This window comes from Oncorhynchus clarkii, chromosome 1 (assembly GCF_045791955.1).
Source record: "Oncorhynchus clarkii lewisi isolate Uvic-CL-2024 chromosome 1, UVic_Ocla_1.0, whole genome shotgun sequence".
Taxonomy (NCBI): Eukaryota; Metazoa; Chordata; class Actinopteri; order Salmoniformes; family Salmonidae; genus Oncorhynchus; species Oncorhynchus clarkii.
Window position 1 is genome coordinate 11,251,662 of NC_092147.1, and position 23,795 is coordinate 11,275,456.

A 23,795-nucleotide genomic window follows, 5' to 3' on the forward strand; every position below is an offset into this window, starting at 1 on the left:
TTTTGTGCAAATTTAAACTTTTCTGGGATCTTTTATTTCAGTAGTAAAAAAAATCATAAACAAGCTGCTTTTGACACAGAACATACAGGGTTTTTGCTGCATTTCACCATGCTATCATGTACAAAGCCAGAGCCAGCCTCTCTATAGTCTAGGAAACAGTCGTCTTGCCACGCCCAAGATTTAAATGACTGGAGTGGCAAGGGGTGGAATGTAATAGCTGAACAGAGACGGCAAGCAGGCAACCGAAGGTAGCCATGATTGTCGTTGACGGGGAAAATGGCGGAAGTGGATGTTCTGTTTCAATCATATGGCATGTCGAGTGGAAAGGAGATTGAGAAGAATTGGATTACAATGGCAAATGAAAAAAGAGATGTATTGTGGTAGTGGTAACTAGTAAATCCAAACTTAGTTCTGAGTCTTTTTTTGTTGCAATAACGGTTTTGGATCGATGTTTTTAACTGGGAGATCCATTTGAAGTGTCTATTAAAATTGTGGATGTGTTGGATGAGGTGGCATCGATGAGAATAACAAAAAGTAGGCTTTTTTTCTTCTTTTTTCTTCTTCTATGGAACGGAAGGAGTATGGTTTGCGCCTCAAGAAGATGTTGGATTGGAATGTGTCATGTGTGGATCTTCGAAGCAGGGTGCCTATCAAGGGTGTTATCTCTGGGTTGACACTAGTAAGTAAATTCAAAGGATATACAGTACCAGTCAAAAGTTTGGACACACCTACTCATTCATGGGTTTTTTATTATTTTAATATTTATTTTAAAACTATTTTCTACATTGTAGAATAATAGAGAAGACATCAAAACTATGAAATAACATATCGAATCATGTAGTAACCAAAAAAGTGTTAAAAAAAATCGAAATATATTCCATATTTGACATTCTTTAAAGTAGCCCCTCTTTGCCTTGATGACTGCTTTACACACTCTTGGCATTCTCTCAACTAGCTTCATGAGGAATGCTTTTCCAACAGTCTTGAAGGAGTTCCCACAAATGCTGAGCACATGTTGGATGCTTTTCCTTCACTCTGAGGTCAAACTCATCCCAAACCATCTCAATTGGGTTGAGGTCCGGTGATTGTAGAGGCCAAGTCACCTGATGCAGCACCATCACTCTCCCTCTTGGTCAAATAGCCCTTACACAGCCTGGAGGTGTGTTTTAGGTCATTGTCCTGTTGAAAAACAAATGATAGTCCCACTAAGCGCAAACCAAATGGGATGGTGTAACGCTGCAGAATGCTGTGGTAGCCATGCTGGTTAAGTATGTCTTGAATTCTAAGTAAATCATTGACAGTGTCACCAGCAACGCACCCCAACACCATCACACCTCCTCCTCCATGCTACACGGTTGTCACGCCCTGACCTTAGAGATCCTTTTTATGTCTCTATTATGGTTTTGTCAGGGCGTGAGTTGGAGTGGGCATTCTATGTTTTGTGTTCTATGTTTTCTATTTCTGTGTGTTTGGCCGGGTGTGGTTCTCAATCAGAGGCAGCTGTCTATCGTTGTCTCTGATTGAGAACCATACTTAGGTAGCCTTTTCTCACCTGTGTTTTGTGGGTAGTTGTTTTCTGTTTTTGTGTCTTTCTGCACCTGACAGGACTGTTTCGGTTTTCGTTAATTATCTGTGTTATTTTTGTTATTTCAGTGTTCAGTTCTAATAAAAAGCATGAACACGTACCACGCAGCACCTTGGTCCTCTCCTTCCAACAGCCGTTACAACGGTGTGAAGTAATAGAGATGGATTAGGGGCTTGATGGCACACAGTGTGTTGTGAAATCTGTGAATATGTTGTAATGTTTTAAAATTAAAGTTAGATTTACCTGAGTCACAAAGACATGGCGGTTGGAACCAAAAATCTCCAATTTGGACTCATCAGACCAAAGGACAGATTTCCACCAGTCTAATGTCCATTGCCGTGTTTCTTGGCCCAAGCAAGTCTCTTTTTCTTATTGGTGTCCATTAGTAGTGGTTTCTTTGCAGCAATTTGACCGTAAAGGCCTGATTCACGCAGTCTCCTCTGAACATTGGCTGTTGAGATGTGTCTGTTACTTGAACTCTGTGAAGCATTTATTTGGGCTGCAATCTGATTTTGCGACTGCACTTGAAGATACTTTCAAAGTTCTTAATTTCTGTATTCACTGACCTTCATGTCTTAAAGTAATGATGGACTAATTTGTCTTGGTTTATTTGAGCTGTTATTGCCATAATATGGACTTGGTCTTTTACCAAATAGTGTTGTCTTCTGTATACCAACCCTACCTTGTCACAAAACAAATGATTGTCTCATTAAGAAGGAAAGAAATTCCACAAATTCACGTTTAACAAGGCACACCTGTTAATTGAAATGCATTCCAGGTTACCTTATGAAGTTGGTTGAGAGAATGCCAAGAGTGTGCAAAGCTGTCATCAAGGCAAAGGGTGGCTACTTTGAAGAATCTCAAATATAAAATATATTTTAACACTTTTGTTTGGTTACTACATAATTCCATATGTGTTGAATAGTTTTGATGTCTTCATTGTTATTCAACAATTTAGAAAATTGTTTTTTTTTAAATGGGAAAAAAATGGAATGAGTAGGTGTGACAACTTTTGACTAGTACTGTACCTGAAGAATTGGATCAAGCGGTTGGTGCACAATGACTGACCTGCATGGTAAATTGAGTGCTGAAGCCACTCCATCCATTCTATTGTTTTTTGATGAAGCATCTCTCCCATCTCACATGTATTTGGGTTATATGAGATTCCCTGTGAGAGCCTTCATGCCCAAACCTATGCAGTGTGATAAATGTAAATTATCATGTGTCAAGTGTACACAGTAGAAGTATTATATGTCAGCTGAGCCTAAATCCTGCAATTGTGGTGGTGAACATGCACCCTCATTTCTGAAGTGTCCTGTTAAGGTGAAGGAGACGGAGGTGGCAAGAATAAGGGCTGTCCAGCATGTCTCCTATCTGGAGGCGTTGAGAAGAGTGTAAGAAAGGAGTGAAGTTGAAGTAAGACACAAGATGGTTCCTTGTCAACAGAGGGATCCTGACATGTTGCACGAAGGTGGACGTATTACTTTGGTTATCAACTGCACAGTGCATACAGAGAGGACATTTTAGAAAATAGGTGGCATTGTGAGTGTGGCTGAGCGTTTTTTGGGACTCAGGGACTTCTGCAGAGGCATTACAAGGAATACTGTCGATGAATGAACCGCTTCCCGTTACAGTAGGTGGCGGCAATACACCAATAGGTATAGTCTGCCATAAAACATTGAAGAAGAAGAAGAAGCGGAAGCAGGAGGCATGACGCATGACGAAGCCTATCTTGGTCCAGCAACACGCATGCACTGTAACCATAGAAACAGACCATACTGTTAATTATTATCGTTGTTCTATACTGTGCTGTATGTAGCCTGTCGCTAGCTGGTTAGGTAGCTAACATTTTTTTTGTGGGGGAATTTGTCGTTGATGCCACAAGTTATGGTTGTACGAGTAGAAGAAGTTGCTGCATCGCTTGTGCGAGAATTTCTCAGTCGGAAGGTAGGTGGAGAGCTGTTCACATTTGTAATTGGAATAAAATGAAAACGCTATCTTTCAGCTGGCTAGACTGGCTGAGTAACGTTACTAACGTAAAGCTACAGTAGAACGCACTACCGTTCAATCTGTGATGGTAAAGATGTCCTTTCAGACAGAGAACATTAACACAGATCTTTGACATTAACGTAGCATTATTAGTAACAACTTGAAGTCAGTTCAGCGTATTGATAGAATCTTGGATGTTTTAACTTTACGTTAGCTATACCTTACAGGTAGCAAACGTTACATTTCGCTAGCTAGTCTGATTGTGTTACAGGCTAAGTCAATGTTTGTTTACCTGCACACACTACAGGGACTCAAGAGAACGATTGCCTGCATGGATGAAGAGCATCCCCGTACAGATGCCAGCATCAACAATAGATCCGATCTGCGACAAATTCTTCATTTGGAAGGTCTATATAAAAAGAACAAGGTAGCCTAATCAAAGAAGAGGCAGATGAGTTTGAATGCATTGAAAGTAAAGTGCCCCAGCTTTCATTTATTAACACACAGATGCTTGTTATGTTTTCGTGATAGGCCCAAGACTGTCCCCTGAAATCAATGTTGGAAATCATTGTAAGACATCACATTGAAGGACATAAAGAGGACAGGCCAGGCTTCAACAGTGATGTCATCCAGACCGTATCAACTACACAGAAGTTGGTGACAAACTCTCCAATATTGACACCAACAGTGTATGACCACAGCAGGGCAGAAGATAACACTACTGGATTTATTTTCAACAAAACTGACATGTCAAGGCTTTCATCATAATCATCTAAATATGATTCATGTCAGGTTATTTTCAAAAGGCTTGTTTTGATGTGTATTGTGAATTATTTCTGTTCCAGGTCACTTTCAGAGGTTGTCTGTCCACCTCATGGTACATTGTCATCATTTGAAGTGTCAGATACTCCCCAGAGAAGTTTCTGGAGCCATAGCCTTTCCTCAGAGGGCCAGCAGGACCGACAGCCTGTACCCTCCTCCCTAGACAATGACAGCGCCGCTAAACGGGAGTCCTTTTCAGACAAAAACACGGTCGTCACCACAGAGAGTACTCATAAGAACAAAACAAGTCGCCTCAGACGAGGCATGATGGCAGGTCCCATAGCTAGTTCCCCCCAGGTACAGTTTGACTCAATGAAACTGGTGTCGTATTCATTCGTACACACTGTAGTAAAACACTTCTCAATGTATTTTTATTTTTTTGGACAAGCTCAGATCCCTGTTTGGTGCGGAATGAATACGACCCTGTATTGTTATGAGAGATGTTATATTCATAGTCATGGATACAAGATCTTCACTAAGCTGACTCTTGTGGTACATACAAATGAACAGCTCGCTTTGTTCCCTTATTTGGTGATGTGAATTGTGTTCTCTCTAAGGAATCGAATAGAAAACGTCAGACTCGACGGTTGGGAGGCCCTAATCTTCTCCTGGCAAATAATGAAAACCACAAAAACATCAGCGATGGGCCTCTGTTGACTACTGTCCAGTCACAGAGAATGGTTAAAGGGTTGACAGAGCTCTCCACTGCTGACCCCATGAGAGAAAGCCAACAGCCGCGGCGCAGCACACTGGGAAAAGGATTTGATGAAGATGGCTATGGGTTTGAGAGAGTAGGAAAAGACAAGCACAAGACCAGCAGGTAAGTAGAGTTGAGTTTCCTTCAACCATTTTACTGACTAGGGAATTTCTGATTTCTTACTGTAACCTATTTATTTATTTAATTTATTTAATATATATTTATTTTATTGATGTATATTTTTTTTAGAACAAAATTAATGACCAATCAAAATGTTGATCTGCACATGTCGGAGATGATTTTGGGTAATTATTACATTTTATCAAGCTGAATGCAACATTCACTCAATGTCTATAATTGTTATCATTATGACACCTCTTTTGCAGTATTGGATGACATGGACCATGTACTTTGTTGCAGATGACATTGATGATGATGAGGAGTTGCGTGAGCTCTCCAGAGTGTCCTGCCACTCCTCCAGTTTGCCTCCAACCAATTCTGATAGTCAACCCATGGATCAGCATACTGCCATTGTACGTTTTTAGATGTGTCAAACTCTAGTGTCGGCCCTCCTTGGATTGAGTTGAAATGGGGCACTCCGTGAATGAAAAGTAGTGCACTATATAGGGAATAGGGTGCCATTTGTGACTCCGCCATGATTACTGAAGCTCAGATATTTTGCCTGGTTTGAGTTAAAATGCTGTGATGTCCTGTGATGTCTGTGTGTTTTTACCAGGCCCTGAAAGAGCTCATCCTTGGCTCCAGCACCAGTTGTTTCAGTGCCGAGTGGAGGAGTCAGAGTTTCACTTTCTCCGATGCACCTGATCTGAGATATGGGCTTGTTCAGAAGAAGGTAGGGCCAATACACCTGATCTGAGATATGGGCTTGTTCAGAAGAAGGTAGGGCCAATACACCTGATTTGAGATATGGGCTTGTTCAGAAGAAGGTAGGACCAATACACCTGATCTGAGATATGGGCTTGTTCAGAAGAAGGTAGGGCCAATACACCTGATCTGAGATATGGGCTTGTTCAGAAGAAGGTAGGGCCAATACACCTGATCTGAGATATGGGCTTGTTCAGAAGAAGGTAGGACCAATACACCTGATCTGAGATATGGGCTTGTTCAGAAGAAGGTAGGACCAATACACCTGATCTGAGATATGGGCTTGTTCAGAAGAAGGTAGGGCCAATACACCTGATCTGAGATATGGGCTTGTTCAGAAGAAGGTAGGGCCAATACACCTGATCTGAGATATGGGCTTGTTCAGAAGAAGGTAGGACCAATACACCTGATCTGAGATATGGACTTGTTCAGAAGAAGGAAGGATTGGATCACCTTTGAAATGCTGTTGTTGTACCAGTCTGCAGAGACTAAAACATCAATCACACAGGAGCTGAGTCCTAAATGGCCCATAGGGCCCTGGTCAAAAGTAGTGAATTATGTAGGGAATAGGGTGCCAATTTGGGATGCATTTAGGCTCTAGAGCTCCATCCCTTGGAACAAATCATTATAATCATGATAATATTGGTTATCTTGGTTGTTATGTTCAGGTGTATGGTCATGTAATTTAGCAATGTCACTGTATTGACTTCCCAGGGTGGTCCTTGTGGAGTTCTGGCTTCAGTCCAGGCTTGTATTCTGCAGAAACTTCTATTTGAGGGGACCGGCAGCGACGCAGGGCACCAGTAAGCAGAGCATTCATTCATGTTTCTCTGTCAGATTGCCCACATGTACTAGGCTGTGTCCCAAATTGCATCTTATTCCATATTTAGTGCACTAATTTGGAATAGGGTGCCATTTGTGACGCAGTCTTTATTATGAGAAATTAAATGTTCTTCACAAACCATTAATTCACATCAATGAGTGCTTTCTTGATTTACATAAGTGAGTATTAAGTAATGGAACGTTCTGTAAGTTCCAGTGTTTAATTCCGTCTTGACTTCAGATGACTTCCATTGACTTCACATGGCATTTTGTCACCAGGAAATTAAGACCCTCTGGTGCTGTGAGAACAAAGTGCCTCACTTTAGCCACTGCTGAGATCCTGTGGAGGGCTGGGGAGGGGAAAAAAGCCACCATCGCCATGTAAGTTATAAACTCTCTCTGTTCCTTGTTGGGAACCACTTTGTAGAGAATGTCAACATGAAAATACAGGGTCATATTCACTAGGCAGAAAACGGACTGAAACAAGGAGGGACTACCCAAACTTGTCCAATAAGAAACCCTTGTTTTCCGTTGCAAAATGTTTTGGTACGGTGTGCACAAATGAATACTACCCTTGTTTTAAAAGATGTAAGCCAAGGTTATCCTATTATAAACCTTTCTGTTACAAATGTTGTCTTGCAGAACATCAAGAAGAAATCATTTCACCCCTATAGGACACCATAGATCTGAAGGAGTACTAGAAAAGGTACAGTAATGTTAGGGATAGTCTCTACCCTCGTCATCTATTTTTTGCCCTTATTTTAGCAATGACCTGGGGAATAGTTACAGGGGAGAGGAGGGGGGATGAATGAGCCAATTGGAATCTGGGGATGATTAGGTGGCCATCATGGTATGAGGGCCAGATTGGGAATTTAGCCAGGACACCAGGATTAAAACCCCTACTCAGCAATGGGATCTTTAGTGACCACAGAAAGTCAGGACACCAGTTTAACGTCCCATCCGAAAGACGGCACCCTACACAGGTCAAGGGGGATGTCAGGGGGGGGTGTCAGACAGCATCTGGTCTCCCATCCAGGGACCGACCAGGACCAACCCTGCTTAGCTTCAGCCATCTACTGTACAGTATGTAGACAGTGTGTTTTTCTAGGAGAAATTATAACATTTTAAAACATTTACTCTAATCCAATTACATTATTATTGTTCCCAGATATCTATATAATGTGACCATCAGTTATGAACTAGGTTTGAAGATGAGGTTCATGATATCTTTGATGCAATTTGTACAAATGTCTTTCCTAAAACTCTTTTGTTGTAGATTACATGTATTGATGTTGACAATCTAAAGGACCTTCAGTTGCTTGTGGAACAGCATATTCAACAGGTGAGATTACTCTATATGTATTATGTGGTCAATATCCTTATGTGTCCATGTCAAATGCCAAAGCATGCACTCTTGTCTACTTTGAGGGTTTCGGTTAGATATTTCTGTTCGATTATTTTTCTCACACTTGACTAAACTGGTGATTTCTTTCTTTGTAGTTTGAGTCGGGAGCCTTAGGGTGTATATTGCTCACCATCTCTGCTATTCTCTCCAGATCTATTGACCGGTACGATGGTAGTGTACATTCAACACATATGAACAGACAGAAAATGTATGCATGCCATATAAAGTAGCTGTTGTGATTCTGTTCCCCCTTTTCCTCAGGGTTAGAGAGGATATGGATGTCCCCAACACCACACTCATCGGAGCCCATGGCTACTGCACACAGGTATGTGTCAAATGGCACCTTATCTCCTGTATAGTGCACTATGTAGGGAATAGGGTAATATTTGGGCTCCTGAGTGGCACAGCGGTCTAAGGCACTGCATCTCAGTGCTAGAGGCGTCACTACGGACACCCTGGTTCAAATCCAGGCTGTATCACAACCGGCCGTGATTGGGAATCCCATAGGGTGGTGCACAATTGGCCCAGCGTCGTCCGGGTTATGCCAGTGTAGGCTGTCAATGTAAATAAGAATTTGTTCTTAACTGACTTGCCTAGTTAAATAAAGGTTACGTTTAAAAAATAAAATAAAATTGGGATGCACTAGGTAGGCCACCAAAAACATAGCACTGTGCCAAGTAGAATCTCCAATTCTGTTGAAAGACACTCTTCAAATTCATCAATAGCTCTTTTGGATTAATCTTGGACAATGTGGTTTTGCTCATGGGGAATAATATTAGTAAAGGAGAAAAAAATGTATACTATTTTTTTTCTTGATTTAATATCCATACTGGTAATACATTTTAAAAAGTTCACGTTAGCTAGCGGTAGTCGGCTGTACCTGCGCCAAAACTCTGGTATTTCCCATGTTCTCCATCTTCTTTTTAAATGGTGAGCCAACATCAGCACTTTTATCTCAAATGCGTTTTCTCATGGCTCTCAGCAGACATATAAACTCAGCAAAAAAAGAAATGTCCCTTTTTCAGGACACTGTCTTTCAAAGATAATTCATAAAAATCCAAATAACACAGTTTAAACACTGTTTCCCATGCTTGTTTAATGAACCATAAACAATTAATGAACATGCACCTGTAGAATGGTCGTTAAGACACTAACAGCTTACAGACGGTAGGCAATTAAGGTCACAGTTATGAAAACTTAGGACACTAAAGAGGCCTTTCTACTCACTCTGAAAACCCCCAAAAGAAAGATGCCCAGGGTCCCTGCTCATCTGTGTGAACGTGCCTTATGCATGCTGCAAAGAGGCATGAGGACTGCAGATGTGGCCAGGGCAATAAATTGCAATGTCCGTACTGTGAGATGCCTAAGACAACGCTACAGGGAGACAGAACGGATCGCTGATTGTCGAAGGAATGAGCGTTTCACCGAGGCCTGTACTCTGGAGCGGGATCGAGGTGGAGGGTCCGTCATGGACATCATCGGACTGAGCTTGTTGTCATTGCAGGTAATCTCAACGCTGTGCGTTACAGGGAAGACCTCCTCCTCCCTAATGTTGTTCATCCTGACATGACCCTCCAGCATGACAATGCCACCAGCCATACTGCTCGTTCTGTGCGTGATTTCCTGCAAGACAGGCAGGCTCATCCTGACATGACCCTCCAGCATGACAATGCCACCAGCCATGCTGCTCGTTCTGTGCGTGATTTCCAGTGAAGAGCCTGGATCTCAATCCCATTGAGCACATCTGGGACCTGTTGGATCGGAGGGTGAGGGTGAGGGCTAGGGACATTGCCCCCAGAAATATCCGGGAACTTGCAGGTGCCTTGGTGGAAGAGTGGGGTAACATCTCACAGCAAATCTGGTGCAGTCCATGAGGAGGAGATGCACTGCAGAACTTAATGCAGCTCGTTACTTTTGATTTTGACCCCCCCTTTGTTCACATTATTCCACTTCTGTTAGTCAAATGTCTGTGGAACTTGTTCAGTTTATGTCTCAGTTGTTGAATCTTGTTATGTTCATACAAATATTTAGAAGAAAAAGAAACGCACACCTATTTAGGCGAGGTGCTGGCTAGCGGAGTATAAAACTGAAAATAAAATACAAATATATAATATCCAACGTTTCTTCATCAGGGTATAATGACAAATATTTACACATGTTAAGTTTGCTGCAAATAAAAGCAGTTGTCAGTGAGTGGACGTTTATATAGTGAGCAATATGTTTGGAACATCAAATCGCATTAAAATGGCAACATCGAATCGCAATACATATTGAATCGTGATACATTCTTGTACATATTGTATTGGCACCTACAGTTGAATTTGGAAGTTTACATACACCTTAGCCAAATACATTTTAACTCAGTTTTTCACAATTACTAACATTTAATCCATATAAAAATTCCCTGTCTTAGGTCAGTTAGGATCACCACTTTATTTTAAGAATGTGAAATGTCAGAATAATAGTAGAGAGAATTATTTATTTCAGCTTTTATTTCTTTCATCACATTCCCAGTGGTACAGACTTTTACATACACTCAATTAGTGTTTGGTAGCATTGCCTTTAAATTGTTTAACTTTGGTCAAACGTTTCGGGTAGCCTTCCACAAGCTTCCCACAATAAGTTGGGTGAATTTTGTCCCATTTCTCCTGACAGAGCTGGTGTAAACGAGTCAGGTTTGTAGGCTTCATTGCTCGCACAAGCTTTTTCAGTTCTGCCCACAAATGTTCTATTGAGGTCAGGGCTTGTGATGGCCACTCCATTACCTTGACTTTGTTGTCCTTAAGCCATTGTCCATTTGGGTCTTCCAAATGGACAATGATCCCAAGCATACTTCCAAAGTTGGAAGGTTGCTTGGGATCATTGTCCATTTGGAAGACCCATTTGCGACCAAGCTTTAACTTCCCGACTATTGTCTTGAGATGTTGCTTCAATATATCCACATAATTGTCCTACCTCATGTACCTCATGATGCCATCTATTTTGTGAAGTGCACCAGTCCCTCCGGCAGCAAAGCACCCCTACAACATGATGCTGCCACCCCTGTGCTTCACGGTTGGGATGGTGTTCTTCAGCTTGCAAGCCTCCCCCTTTTTCCTATAAACATAATGATGGTCATTATGGCCAAAGAGTTCTATTTTTGTTTCATCAAACCAGAGGACATTTCTCCAAAAAGTACAATATTTGTCCCCATTTGTCCCCATGTGCAGTTGCAAACCATAGTCTGGCTTTTTTATGGCGGTTTTGGAGCATTGGCTTCTTCCTTGCTGGGCAGCCTTTCAGGTTATGTCGATATAGGACTCATTTTACTTTTGTACCTGTTTGTACTTCCAGCATCTTCACAAGGTTGTTTGCTGTTGTGCTGGGATTGATTTGCACTTATTGCACCAAAGTACATTATCTCTAGGAGACAGAACGCGTCTCCTTCCTGAGCGGTATGACGGCTGCGTGGTTCCATGGTGTTTATACTTGCACACTATTGTTTGTACAGATGAACATGGTACCTTCAGGCATTTGGAAATTGCTCCCAAGGATGAACCAGACTTGTGGAGGTCCACAATTTTTTTTCTGAGGTCTTGGCTGATTTCTTTTGATTTTCCGATGATGTTCAGCAAAGAGGCACTGAGTTTGAAGGTAGGCCTTGAAATACATCCACAGGTACACCTCCAGTTGACTCAAATTATGTTAGTTAGCCTATCAGAAGCTTCTAAATCCATTACATAATTTTCTGGATTTTTACAAGCTGTTTAAAGGCACAGTCAACTTAGTGTATGTAAACTTCTATTGTGAAACAGTGAATTAAGTGAAATAATCTGTCTGTAAACAATTGTTGGAAAAATGACTTGACATGCACAAAGTAGATGTCCTAACCGACTTGCCAAAACTATAGTTTGTTAACAAGAAATTTGCGGAGTGGTTGAAAAACAACTTTTAATGACTCCAACCTATGTGCATGTAAACTTCGACTTCAACTGTAAATATTGTGATATTATTGTATGGTGAGGCCACTGACAATCCCCAGCCCTAAATAATGTACAGTGCATTCGGAAAGTATTCAGACCCCTTGACTTTTTCTACATTTTGTTACGTTACAGGCTTATTCTAAAATTGATTAAATGTTTTTTTCCCCCTCATCAATCTACACACAATACCCCATAATGACAAAGCATAAACAGGTTTTTAGAAGTGTATTACAAATAACAAAAATATATTACATTTACATAAGTATTCAGACCCTTTACTCAGTACTTTGTTAAAGCACCTTTGGCAGCGATTACAGCCACCAACATGAATCATCTTAGGGAATGTGCCAGGTTTCCTCCAGATGTGACACTTGGCATTCAGGCCAAAGAGTTCAATCTTGGTTTCATCAGACCAGAGAATCTTGTTTCTCATGATCTGAGTCTTTTCGTTGCCTTTTGGCAGACTCCAAGCGGGCTGTCATGTGCCTTTTACTGAGGAGTGGCTTCCATCTGGCCACTCTACCATAAAGGCCTGATTGGTGGAGTGCTGCAGAGATGGTTATCCTTCTGGAAGGTTCTCTCATCTCATCAGAGGAACTCTGGAGCTCTGTAAGTGTGGCCATCAGGTTCTTGGTCACCTCCCTGACCAAGGCCCTTCTCCCCGGATTGCTCACTTTGGCCAGGAGGCGAGCTCTAGGAAGAGTCTTGGTGGTTTCAAACTTCTTCCATTTAAGAATGATGGTGCGGACTGTGTTCTTGGGGACCTTCAATGCTTCAGAAATGTTTTAGTAACCTTCCCCAGATCTGTGCCTCAAAGCAAACCTGTCTCGGAGCTCTCTAGACAATTCCTTCGACCTCATGGCTTGGTCTTTGCTGTGACATGGAAACAGGATGCACCTGAGCTCAATTTCGAATCTCATAGCAAAAGGGTCTAAATACTTGTGTAAATTAGGTATTTCTGTTTTTTATTTTTTATAAATGAACAAACATTTCTAAAACCTGTTTTCTCTTTGTCATTATGGGGTATTGTGTGTAGATTGACGAGGAAAATGTTTAATTTAATACATTTTAGAATAAGGCTGTAACCTAAGAAAATGTCTGAAGGCTTTCCGAATGCACTGTAAACTAAATGACCAAAAGTATGTGGACACCTAATCGTCCAACATGTCATTCCAAAATCCTGGGCATTAATATGGAGTTGGTCCCTCCTTTGCTGCTGTAACAGCCTCCACTCTTCTGGGAAGGCTTTCCACTAGATGTTGGAACATTGCTGCGGAGACTTGCTTCCATTCAGCCACGAGCATTAATGAGGTCTGACACTGATGTTGGGCGATTAGGCATGTCTTGCAGTCGGCATTCCAATTCATCCCAAAGGTGTTCGATTGGGGCTGAGGTCAGGGATCTGTGTAGGCCAGTCACGTTTTTCCAGACCAATCTCAACAAACCATTTCTGTATGGATCTCGCTTTGTACACGGTGGTTCTCATGCTGAAACAGGAAAGGGCCTTCCCCAAACTGTTGCCACAAAGTTGGAAGCACAGAATCGTCTAGAATGTATGCTGTAGAAATAAGATTTCCCTTCACTGGAACCAAGGGGCGTAGCCCGAACCATGAAAAACAGCCCCAGACCATTATTTATCTTCCACCAAACTTTACAGTTGGCACCTTGCATTCAGGCACGTAGCATTCTCCTGGCATCCGCCAAATCGTGATTCATCACTCCAGAGAACGCTTTTCCACTGCTTCAGAGTCCAATGGCGGCAAACTTTACGCAATTCCAGGCAACTCTTTCCATTGCGTATGGTGATCTTAGGCTTGTGTGCGGCTGCTCGGTTATGGAAACCCAATTCATGAAGCTCCTGACGAGCAGTTATTGTGCTGATTTTGCTACCAGAGGCAGTTTGGAACTCGGTAGTGAGTGTTGCATCCAAGGACAGACAATTTTTACGAGCTTCAGCACTCAGCGGTCCCGTTCTGTGAGCTTGTGTGGACTACCACTTTTCGGTTGAGCCTGTTGTTGTTCCAAGACATTCACATTTTACAATAACAGCACTTACAGTTGACCGGGGCAGCTCTAATTTTACGAACTGACTTGTTGGAAAGGTAGCATCCTATGACGGTGCCATGTTGAAAATCACTGAGCTCTTTAGTAAGGCCATTATACTGCCACTGTTTGCATATGGAGATTGCATGGCTGTGTAATGTATTGTATTTTATACACCTGTCAGTAATGCGTGTGGCTGAACTAGCCGAATCCACTAATTTGAAGGGGTGTTCACATACTGCTGGGTATATAGTGTATTACGTTATACTGTATGTTTACTGTATGAATTTAAACATAATCCACCCTGACATTTATTTTGGTTTATTATTATTCCTTAGGAGCTTGTCAATTTATTGCTGTGTGGACAGGCTGTGTCCAATGTCTTCAACAACAATATGGAGCTGGATTCAGGCAATGGAAACCTGACCCTTCTCAAGGGAATAAGAGATCGCAGTGACATTGGACTGCTGTCCTTATTTGAACATTATAATATATGCAAGGTAAAAACACATGGTTACATGACACATCACATGTGTCCCAAATGGAACCCTATTCCCTATATAGTGCACTACTTTTGATTGTAACCCTATGGATCATGGTTAAAGGTAGAGCACTATAAAGGGAATAGGGAGGGTTATTTTTGGGATGCAGACATCTGTTAAAATAGCCCAAAAATATTACAGATTGTGCCTTTTTAATCAATGTTTCTGCACTATTTTAGAACCGGAAGTAACTAGTTAGCTAGTAACATGTGCAGCACAGAGAAACACTAACCAACAATGCATATTTTAGTCAACTCTTTTTGACTCAATCGATGTCTACACTCAACCAAGACGCTCTATTTCCAGATACCTTTTGTTTCTAATGGTCATGTATGGTTTGATACATTTTGAAGGTTGGCTCCAACCTGAAGACTCCCAAGTTCCCTATCTGGGTGGTGTGCAGCGAGAGCCATTTCAGCGTGCTCTTTGGTGTGCAGGAGCTGCTGAGTGACCAGTGTGTGATCGGGGAGTTTGACCTGTACTACTACGACGGCCTAGCCAATCAGCAGGAGGAAATCTGCCTAACTGTCTGTACGTATGGATCACCGATGATGATGATCTGGGTTGGTTTGATCTGCTAGAGAACTAGACACAGATACATCCCTTTCCTATGTACTGTAGCTATTTGGGTAACTCTGTTATTGATGTGAAATGATCAGGCTCTATTCATTCATCTCATGTATAAATCGTATGTACAGTGCCTTGCGAAAGTATTCGGCCCCCTTGAACTTTGCGACCTTTTGCCACATTTCAGGCTTCAAACATAAAGATATAAAACTGTATTTTTTGTGAAGAATCAACAAGTGGGACACAATCATGAAGTGCAACGACATTTATTGGATATTTCAAACTTTTTTAACAAATCAAAAACTGAAAAATTGGGCGTGCAAAATTATTCAGCCCCCTTAAGTTAATACTTTGTAGCGCCACCTTTTGCTGCGATTACAGCTGTAAGTCGTTTGGGGTATGTCTCTATCAGTTTTGCACATCGAGAGACTGAAATTTTTTCCCATTCCTCCTTGCAAAACAGCTTGAGCTCAGTGAGGTTGGATGTAGAGCATTTGTGAACAGCAGTTTTCAGTTCTTTCCACAGATTCTCGATTGGATTCAGGTCTGGACTTTGACTTGGCCATTCTAACACCTGGATATGTTTATTATTGAACCATTCCATTGTAGATTTTGCTTTATGTTTTGGATCATTGTCTTGTTGGAAGACAAATCTCCGTCCCAGTCTCAGGTCTTTTGCAGACTCCATCAGGTTTTTTTCCAGAATGGTCCTGTATTTGGCTCCATCCATCTTCCCATCAATTTTAACCATCTTCCCTGTCCCTGCTGAAGAAAAGCAGGCCCAAACCATGATGCTGCCACCACCATGTTTGACAGTGGGTATGGTGTGTTCAGGGTGATGAGCTGTGTTGCTTTTACGCCAAACATAACGTTTTGCATTGTTGCCAAAAAGTTAAATTTTGGTTTCATCTGACCAGAGCACCTTCTTCCACATGTTTGGTGTGTCTCCCAGGTGGCTTGTGGCAAACTTTAAACAAAACTTTGTATGGATATCTTTAAGAAATGGCTTTCTTCTTGCCACTCTTCCATAAAGGCCAGATTTGTGCAATATACGACTGATTGTTGTCCTATGGACAGAGTCTCCCACCTCAGCTGTAGATCTCTGCAGTTCATCCAGAGTGATCATGGGCCTCTTGGCTGCATCTCTGATCAGTCTTCTCCTTGTATGAGCTGAAAGTTTAGAGGGACGGCCAGGTCTTGGTAGATTTGCAGTGGTCTGATACTCCTTCCATTTCAATATTATCGCTTGCACAGTGCTCCTTGGGATGTTTAAAGCTTGGGAAATCTTTTTGTATCCAAATCCGGCTTTAAACTTCTTCACAACAGTATCTCGGACCTGCCTGGTGTGTTCCTTGTTCTTCATGATGCTCTCTGCGCATTTAACGGACCTCTGAGACTATCACAGTGCAGGCGCATTTATACGGAGACTTGATTACACACAGGTGGATTGTATTTATCATCATTGGTCATTTAGGTCAACATTGGATCATTCAGAGATCCTCACTGAACTTCTGGAGAGAGTTTGCTGCACTGAAAGTAAAGGGGCTGAATAATTTTGCACGCCCAATTTTTCAGTTTTTGATTTGTTAAAAAAGTTTGAAATATCCAATAAATGTCGTTCCACTTCATGATTGTGTCCCACTTGTTGTTGATTCTTCACAAAAAAATACAGTTTTATATCTTTATGTTTGAAGCCTGAAATGTGGCAAAAGGTCGCAAAGTTCAAGGGGGCCGAATACTTTCGCAAGGCACTGTATTTCACTTCAAAAATTAATGACTTACAGCGCTAATCATAAGTTAATATCAAGTTAGTGTTCCTCATGAAGAGTTTGTATTCTTGTACTTATGTCCAGTTGTAGGTACCTCAGGAATATCTGCTGGCTGCCAAGGTGTGGACACTGATCTCATTCCTCCTCTTGAACACTGTATACGGACCAAGTGAGCCAGTTCATTTTTCTTGTTCAAACATGCATTAAAACCCCCAAGAGTCTATTGATGCACCGGTGCTTAAATATAAGTAACATAATACAATCATTCCCATCAAAATCCATCAGTTTATGCTAGTGACTTGTCTGAAGGTAACAAGTACTGGATAAAAGAGATTAATGGAAGTATGGAGCTTAGTTTTGTGCCTACTCCCCAAAAAGTGTTTAAATATGTGTAAAAAATGTGTGTATGTGTTTATATATATATATTAAAAAAAACAGGGAAAAAAATAAAGATGTGTGTGTGTGTGTATATATATATATATATATTATATATATATAATATATATATATATATATATATACACACACTGTTTTTTTTATTTTTTATATCTCCTATATATAGGACAGACACTTATTTTTGGACTGTCATTTTTGCCGTTTATGAATGTGTTAGTCAATGCGTTTCTGTGGGCTATAGTAGTAAAGACCAAATTCAATATGTTTTTATTTATCTTTTTTTTTATATACCTAAAGGGGTCCAAAATAGCTAAATAATCCATGATATGACCATCTTAAAACCTTTCCATATGTTAGCTTGAACCACTTCACTTGATTGATTGTAATTGCACTAGGATTACATTTGTATGTACTTTTATGTAAAGTGTCCTTGGGTATCTTGAAATGCCCCTGACAAATAAAACTGTGTTATCATTGTAGGATCTATACTGAGTATACCAAACATTAGGAACACCTTCCTAATATTGAGTTGCACCCCATGTTGACTCCAATGCTTCCCACAGTTGTCACGTTGGCTGGATGTCCTTTGGGTGGTGGACTGTTCTTGATACACATGGGAAACTGTTGAGCGTGAAAAACCCAGCAGCGCTGCAGTTCTTGACACATACCGGTGCGCCTGACACCTACTACCATACCCTGTTCAAAGGCACTTTAAGTCTTTTGTCCGGCCCATTCACCTTCTGAATGGCCCACATACACAATCCATGTCTCAATTGTCTCAAGGCTTAAAAATCCTTCTTTAACCCAGTCTCCTCCCCTTCATCTACACGGATTGAAGTGGATTTGACAAGTGACATCAGTAATGGATGATAGCTTTCACCTGGATTCATGTCATGGAAAGAGCAGGTGTTCATAATGTTTTGTGCACTCAGTGTATAATGCTGCCTATTTATATTGCAAGTGATACTTTGAACAACATTTGTAGTACAATGTTTTTATGGTACCGTATATACATTTTAGTTATTTAGCAGTCTTATCCAGAGCAACTTAAAATTATATCAACATTTGCATGCATTTACCATAGTCCACTCTTTGACTGTTTATTGTGTTTTGTTTTCCTAGATGGAAAGATGCCATTTTCAATTGGAATGACACCGAGCCCATACTTTGACTGGCTAGTGGATAGAAGGTGAGGACTGTAGAAGAGACTGGGCCTACCCCATGGCTGAAGACACAAAATATACTGCTTTCTTATTGCAAAATGTGCAATTTAGCAAACACGTTTATCCAAAGCGACTTATAGCCATGCATGCATTACAGATTAAATAGATTTACTTACAGTAGCTGTGCATGGGTAAAATCACTGGGGAAGCCAAGCCCCCCCCCCCAAAAGCCATATTACAACTTACTGTGTGTGTTGTGATAATTGCGTTGTTTGCTCTAGAACCTGTTAGTTCATATGCCTTGCCACTGTGATATATAGGCCTAAGGACGAGACAGTAAGAAGACATAGTGGCAGAATAAATTCAACCACACCTTTGTTTAGTCACAAAACCGGAGAGAAACCTCTGTCTGGTGAAGTCCACAAATCATATTGCTTGTAGCAAACAGTTATATGACCTACAGCATAATCAAGCAAGTTAATGTTTCTGGCTTTTTACTAAACAACTATTGATTTAGAACCACAGAGAGTTAACATAAGAAGCTGCCTCCACTATTCCATGCACCATTTCTACTTCAACATTTCAACATCATCAAGTCAAATCCCCTATGCTTGGTCTAATACAGTGACAACTAAAAGATACCAAAAACGATTTGGTCCAATCAACGTAAGCTAAATGTGATGTGGCTGTCCATGGTTCTGCTTTGTCTCTCTGTGTGTGCGCGCATTCGTGCAAGTAGAATTAACATGCTGACTCACCCTACTTGTAGAGAAACGCCAATGCCATCATCTCCTTTCATGTCGATGAAACGGTCTATGACTCTGTCATTCAGTACACACTTTTAGTTTTTGCTGTCCTAGGCTACCTGGCTAAAATGCTTGCTAGCTAGCTTAACTTACTTTCATGGGCAACAATGCGCCAGGCCAGCTTGTTAACATTAGTCTACTACGTCTAGCTACATATTGAACTTCCATCCTCTCAGGCCAGGGGCACAATGTATGAATTAATGGTTGGATCATTATCACCATTATAATCATTGGCCCGTACGGAGAATTAAAGCTGCATTGTGTAACTTTTTGGGCGTCCCAACCAAATTCACATAGAAATGGGAGTTATAGATCTGTCATTCTCATTGAAATCAAGTCTTAAGAAGTGGTAGATCTGTTCTATGCGCACATTTTTTATGCTTCCTGGTCTTAAGTTTGGTTTTTGTGTCTCTTACTTTCGGTTTTGTACACCAGCTTCAAATATCTGAAAATATTTTTGGTTATGGAAAATATATTTCATTGCGGTTTAGATAGTACAATGATCCTCTACACTATTCTTGCTTGTTTTGTCACATAAACTGAAATTAGGTCAACTATTAGACTTTTAACAACCTGGAAATGGCAGAGCGATTTCTGCATAGTGCATCTTTAAATAAAACCACAAATCCAAATCCCTATCTCCATCCATGGCTAATTTAGGAAAGGGACCAATTTACCTAACTAGCTAGCTAGCCACCGGAGGACAACAACATAACGAGATGCAACAATTCAGCAATTCAATATTAGGAAGGTATTGTTAAAGTTGCACTATGCAAAAATCGCTCCGCCATTTCCTGTTTGATAATTCTAATAGTTAATCTACTTTTAATCTATGAGACAAAATAAGATGGTACAGTGTAGAGAATCATTGTACCGTCTAAACCACTGTGAAATATATTTTCCATAACCCCAAATATTTTATTTTCAGGTGTTTTGAAGCTGGTGTACAAAACCAGAAGTAAACAATGCAAAAATAAAAGTTAAGAATGGAAAGCATAGAAGCATAGACTTGTTGTCAAGTTGAATGATAGATTTATAACCCACATTTCTATGTGAATTTGGTCAGGTCGCACAAAACGTTACATTTTGGCACTTTTAATGTAAGTTACATATTGGCACTTTTACTGTTTTGGACAGTCAGTGTATTTGTATTGTATAAAACAGGGTTCTCCAACCCTGTTCCTGGAGAGCTTCCATCCTGTCGATTTTTGCTCCAACTCTGTTCCTGGAGAGCTTCCATCCTGTCGATTTTTGTTCCAACCCGGTTCCTGGAGAGCTTCCACCCTGTCGATTTTTCTCTCCAACCCTAATCTAGCACACCTGAATTGGGTTAGAGCGAAATGGGGTCGCTCTCCAGGAACAGGGTTGGAGACCAATGGTGGTATATATATTATTTGTATGAATATTATTGTATTTCATCAACAACCACGTGTTGACACGATCATGGAGGCCGCTTTGTACATGTAATTTACATTTTAATCATTTAGCAGATGCTCTTATCCAGAGTGACTTACAGGATCAAGTAGGGTTAAGTGCCTTGCTCAAGGGCACATTGACAGGTTTTTCACCTAGTCCGCTCGGGGATTTGAACCTAGCGACTTTTCGGTTACTGTCACTTAACCACTAGGCTAGTCGCTGCCCCCAGGTAGCCTAATTGTTTTTGAATGCCTGAAGATGTTCTTTTAAGTGGTGCAGGAAATGTTGATTCATACGTCTTAAAACAAGTCTTTACCTCATCATTTTGTACATGGACATGCCCAATATAAAGAGGAGCGCCTTGCATTTGTTGTAGCCTATGACATGCAGCTTTCATGACCATCAGTCTTAAAGGTAGAGTCAGCGGTTATTTCTGCAACAGCTAAGAGCATCTTGCATCTCGCTCTTCACAATATTATCTGTGCTGCTTGTGGCAATGTCATTTAGCTCACTCTACCTTTTAACGTATGACAATATCCATAAGGTATTAATATATTTCAAACATTATTCTATTACATGCCGTATACACTACATATCTAACCATTTGATGTTATTTGTGAAATGAACGTGTGTATTTTTGACTGTAAAACATTTTTGACTGTAGATGTTTTATTTGAATGGTCAGAGTTGTCAAATAATTAGTTTTATTATTTTAAAAGTTGTGGATCACCTGTACCTTGCCTTTTTGTCTTCTGTGAATGACTGCACTTGGACACATGCAATGCCTTGATTGTCCTCTTGCTGCCACTGTTGAGTTGTATATGGATCCTGAATGTAGTCAACATTGCTCACTCTTGGTTTCCTTGACAGAAGAGAAGATATATGAAATGTTCATGTTTGCCAAATCAAAATCGAATAAAATTGTATTGGTCGCATGCACATATTTAGCAGATGTTATTGCGAGTATAGAAAAATGTGTTCCTAGCTCCAACAATGCAGTAATAATCTAACAATATACAACAATACACACAAATCTAAAAATAAAAGAATGGAATTAAGAAATATTAGGATGAGCAATTTTGGAGTGTGTGTGTGCGCGTGGGATGTATAGACATTAATGTTTTTATGAAGTTTATTTTTTCCACCAGAATATTCATTCAAGTGTTTTTTTACGTGAAGTAAATGTCAAGTTTTTAGATTGTGTAACTCCTGTAGTGCATCGACACTGCCTTTGGAAAGTATTCAGACCCCTTCCTTTTTTACACATTTTGCTACGTTACAACCTTATTCTAAAATGGATTAAATAAAGAATGATGAGCAACAATCTACTCACAATACAAATGGAAAAAGTTTGGAACTACCAAGACTCTTCCTAGAGCTGTCCAGCCAGCCAAACTGAGCAATCAGGGGAGAAGGGCCTTGGTCAGGGAGGTGACCAATAACCTGATGGTGACTCTTGACAGAGCTCCAGAGTTCCTCTGTGAACACTCCACCAATCAGGCCTTTCTGGTAGAGTGGTCAGACCGAAGCCACTCCTCAGTAAAAGACACATGACAGCCCGGTTGGAGTTGGCCACAAGGCAACTGAAAGACTCAGACCATGAAAAACAAGATTCTCTGGTCTGATGAAACCAAGATTGAACTCCTTGGCCTGAATGCCAACTGTCACATCTGGAGGAAACCTGGCACCATCCCTATTGTGAAGCATGGTGGCATCATGCTGTTGGGAAGTTTTTCAGCAGCAGTGACTTGGAGTCAGGGTTGAGGAAATGATGAACAGAGCTTGAGAGGATCTGCTGAGAAGAATGGGACAAACTCCCTTAAAGCTTGTAGCAGAAGAAGACTCAAGGCTGTAATTGCTGCCAAAGGTGCTTCAACAAGTACTGAGTATATGAATACTTGTGTAAATGTAATATTTCAGTTACATTTTTAAAATAAATTTGCAAAAAAATCCTGTTTTTGCTTTGTCATTTGTCATGTGTGTAGATTGATGAGGGGAAATAAACTATATAATCAATTTTAGAATAAGACTCTAATGTAACAAAATGTAGAAAAAGTAAAGGGGTCTGAATACTTTCCGAATGCACTGTATGTAGTTATTGTCAAGATAAGGAGCAAATAGTGGCACCACAACCAAATACAACAATATTTATGAATGTTGTGTTTCTTTCTCCATTTCGCAAGAACAATGCACAAAGGTTGAGCCCGGTTTTATTCCAATCTGATTGAATGGAAGTAAATCGCAGCTTCCCCAATCAGTTTACCACTGGCCATCTGTTGCTATGTATTTGAAGCTTGAGTGATTGCAGAAACATCTCCACCCACTCATGATAACGTTACATACTATTTGAGCATGAGCCTCTAGCCGAGGCCAAACATTTTATTTCATTGTTTTGGCTAGATTCGATTTATCCTTAACTTAGGGTCATAGTCATAGTGTTATTGAATTGCCAATGTGAGAGTGATGACTTGGTATTTTGGGCATTTTTGTAAACAATACTTTCACCTTAGCCTACATGGTTGCTTTTCCCAAATCCCTTTAAATGCATTTTCACACAGTAAATTAACATTTATTTGGGTAGCACTTTATTATAACTCGCCGTAATAAAGCATTTATAATGGGATTAGTAAATAGTTTATTCATAATGTATTAATCATTACTAATATAGGTTCAACGATGAGACAGCCTATAGGGAGTGATCAACGTGATCAAGACAAAGGAGATGATTGTGGACTACAGGAAAAGGAGGACCGAGCACGCCCCCATTCTCATCGAAGGGATTTTAGTGGAGCAGGTTGAGAGCTTCAAGCTCCTTGGCGTCCACATCACCAACAAACTTACATGGTCCAAGCACACCAAGACAGTTGTGAAGAGGGCAGGACAAAACCTATTCCCTCTCAGGAGACTGAAAAGATTTGGCATGGGT

General features: G+C 40.6%; 1 protein-coding gene across 3 annotated transcripts; it reads left to right on the forward strand.

Annotated features, from left to right (window-relative positions):
• Window positions 1–3,257: 3,257 nt before the first annotated feature.
• Window positions 3,258–21,931, forward strand: LOC139421427 (MINDY lysine 48 deubiquitinase 4). Of its 3 annotated transcripts, none has more exons than XM_071172519.1 (18): window positions 3,258–3,532; window positions 3,882–4,001; window positions 4,106–4,227; window positions 4,420–4,693; window positions 4,954–5,216; window positions 5,343–5,398; window positions 5,514–5,626; window positions 5,830–5,946; window positions 6,693–6,781; window positions 7,080–7,181; window positions 7,443–7,506; window positions 8,077–8,142; window positions 8,301–8,368; window positions 8,467–8,530; window positions 14,549–14,710; window positions 15,106–15,283; window positions 17,173–17,257; window positions 18,607–21,931. In XM_071172519.1, exons 1-18 carry the CDS (start codon window positions 3,461–3,463, stop codon window positions 18,653–18,655), a joined length of 2,064 nt encoding a protein of 687 aa, XP_071028620.1. In that variant the 5' UTR covers window positions 3,258–3,460; the 3' UTR covers window positions 18,656–21,931. The 3 variants fall into 3 exon arrangements, with proteins under 3 accessions (XP_071028620.1, XP_071028454.1, XP_071028538.1); XM_071172353.1 differs by having other exon boundaries at window positions 3,286–3,532; window positions 4,106–4,329; window positions 18,607–21,808; XM_071172437.1 differs by having other exon boundaries at window positions 3,326–3,532; window positions 4,106–4,263; window positions 18,607–18,859.
• The last annotated feature ends 1,864 nt before the right edge of the window (window positions 21,932–23,795 follow it).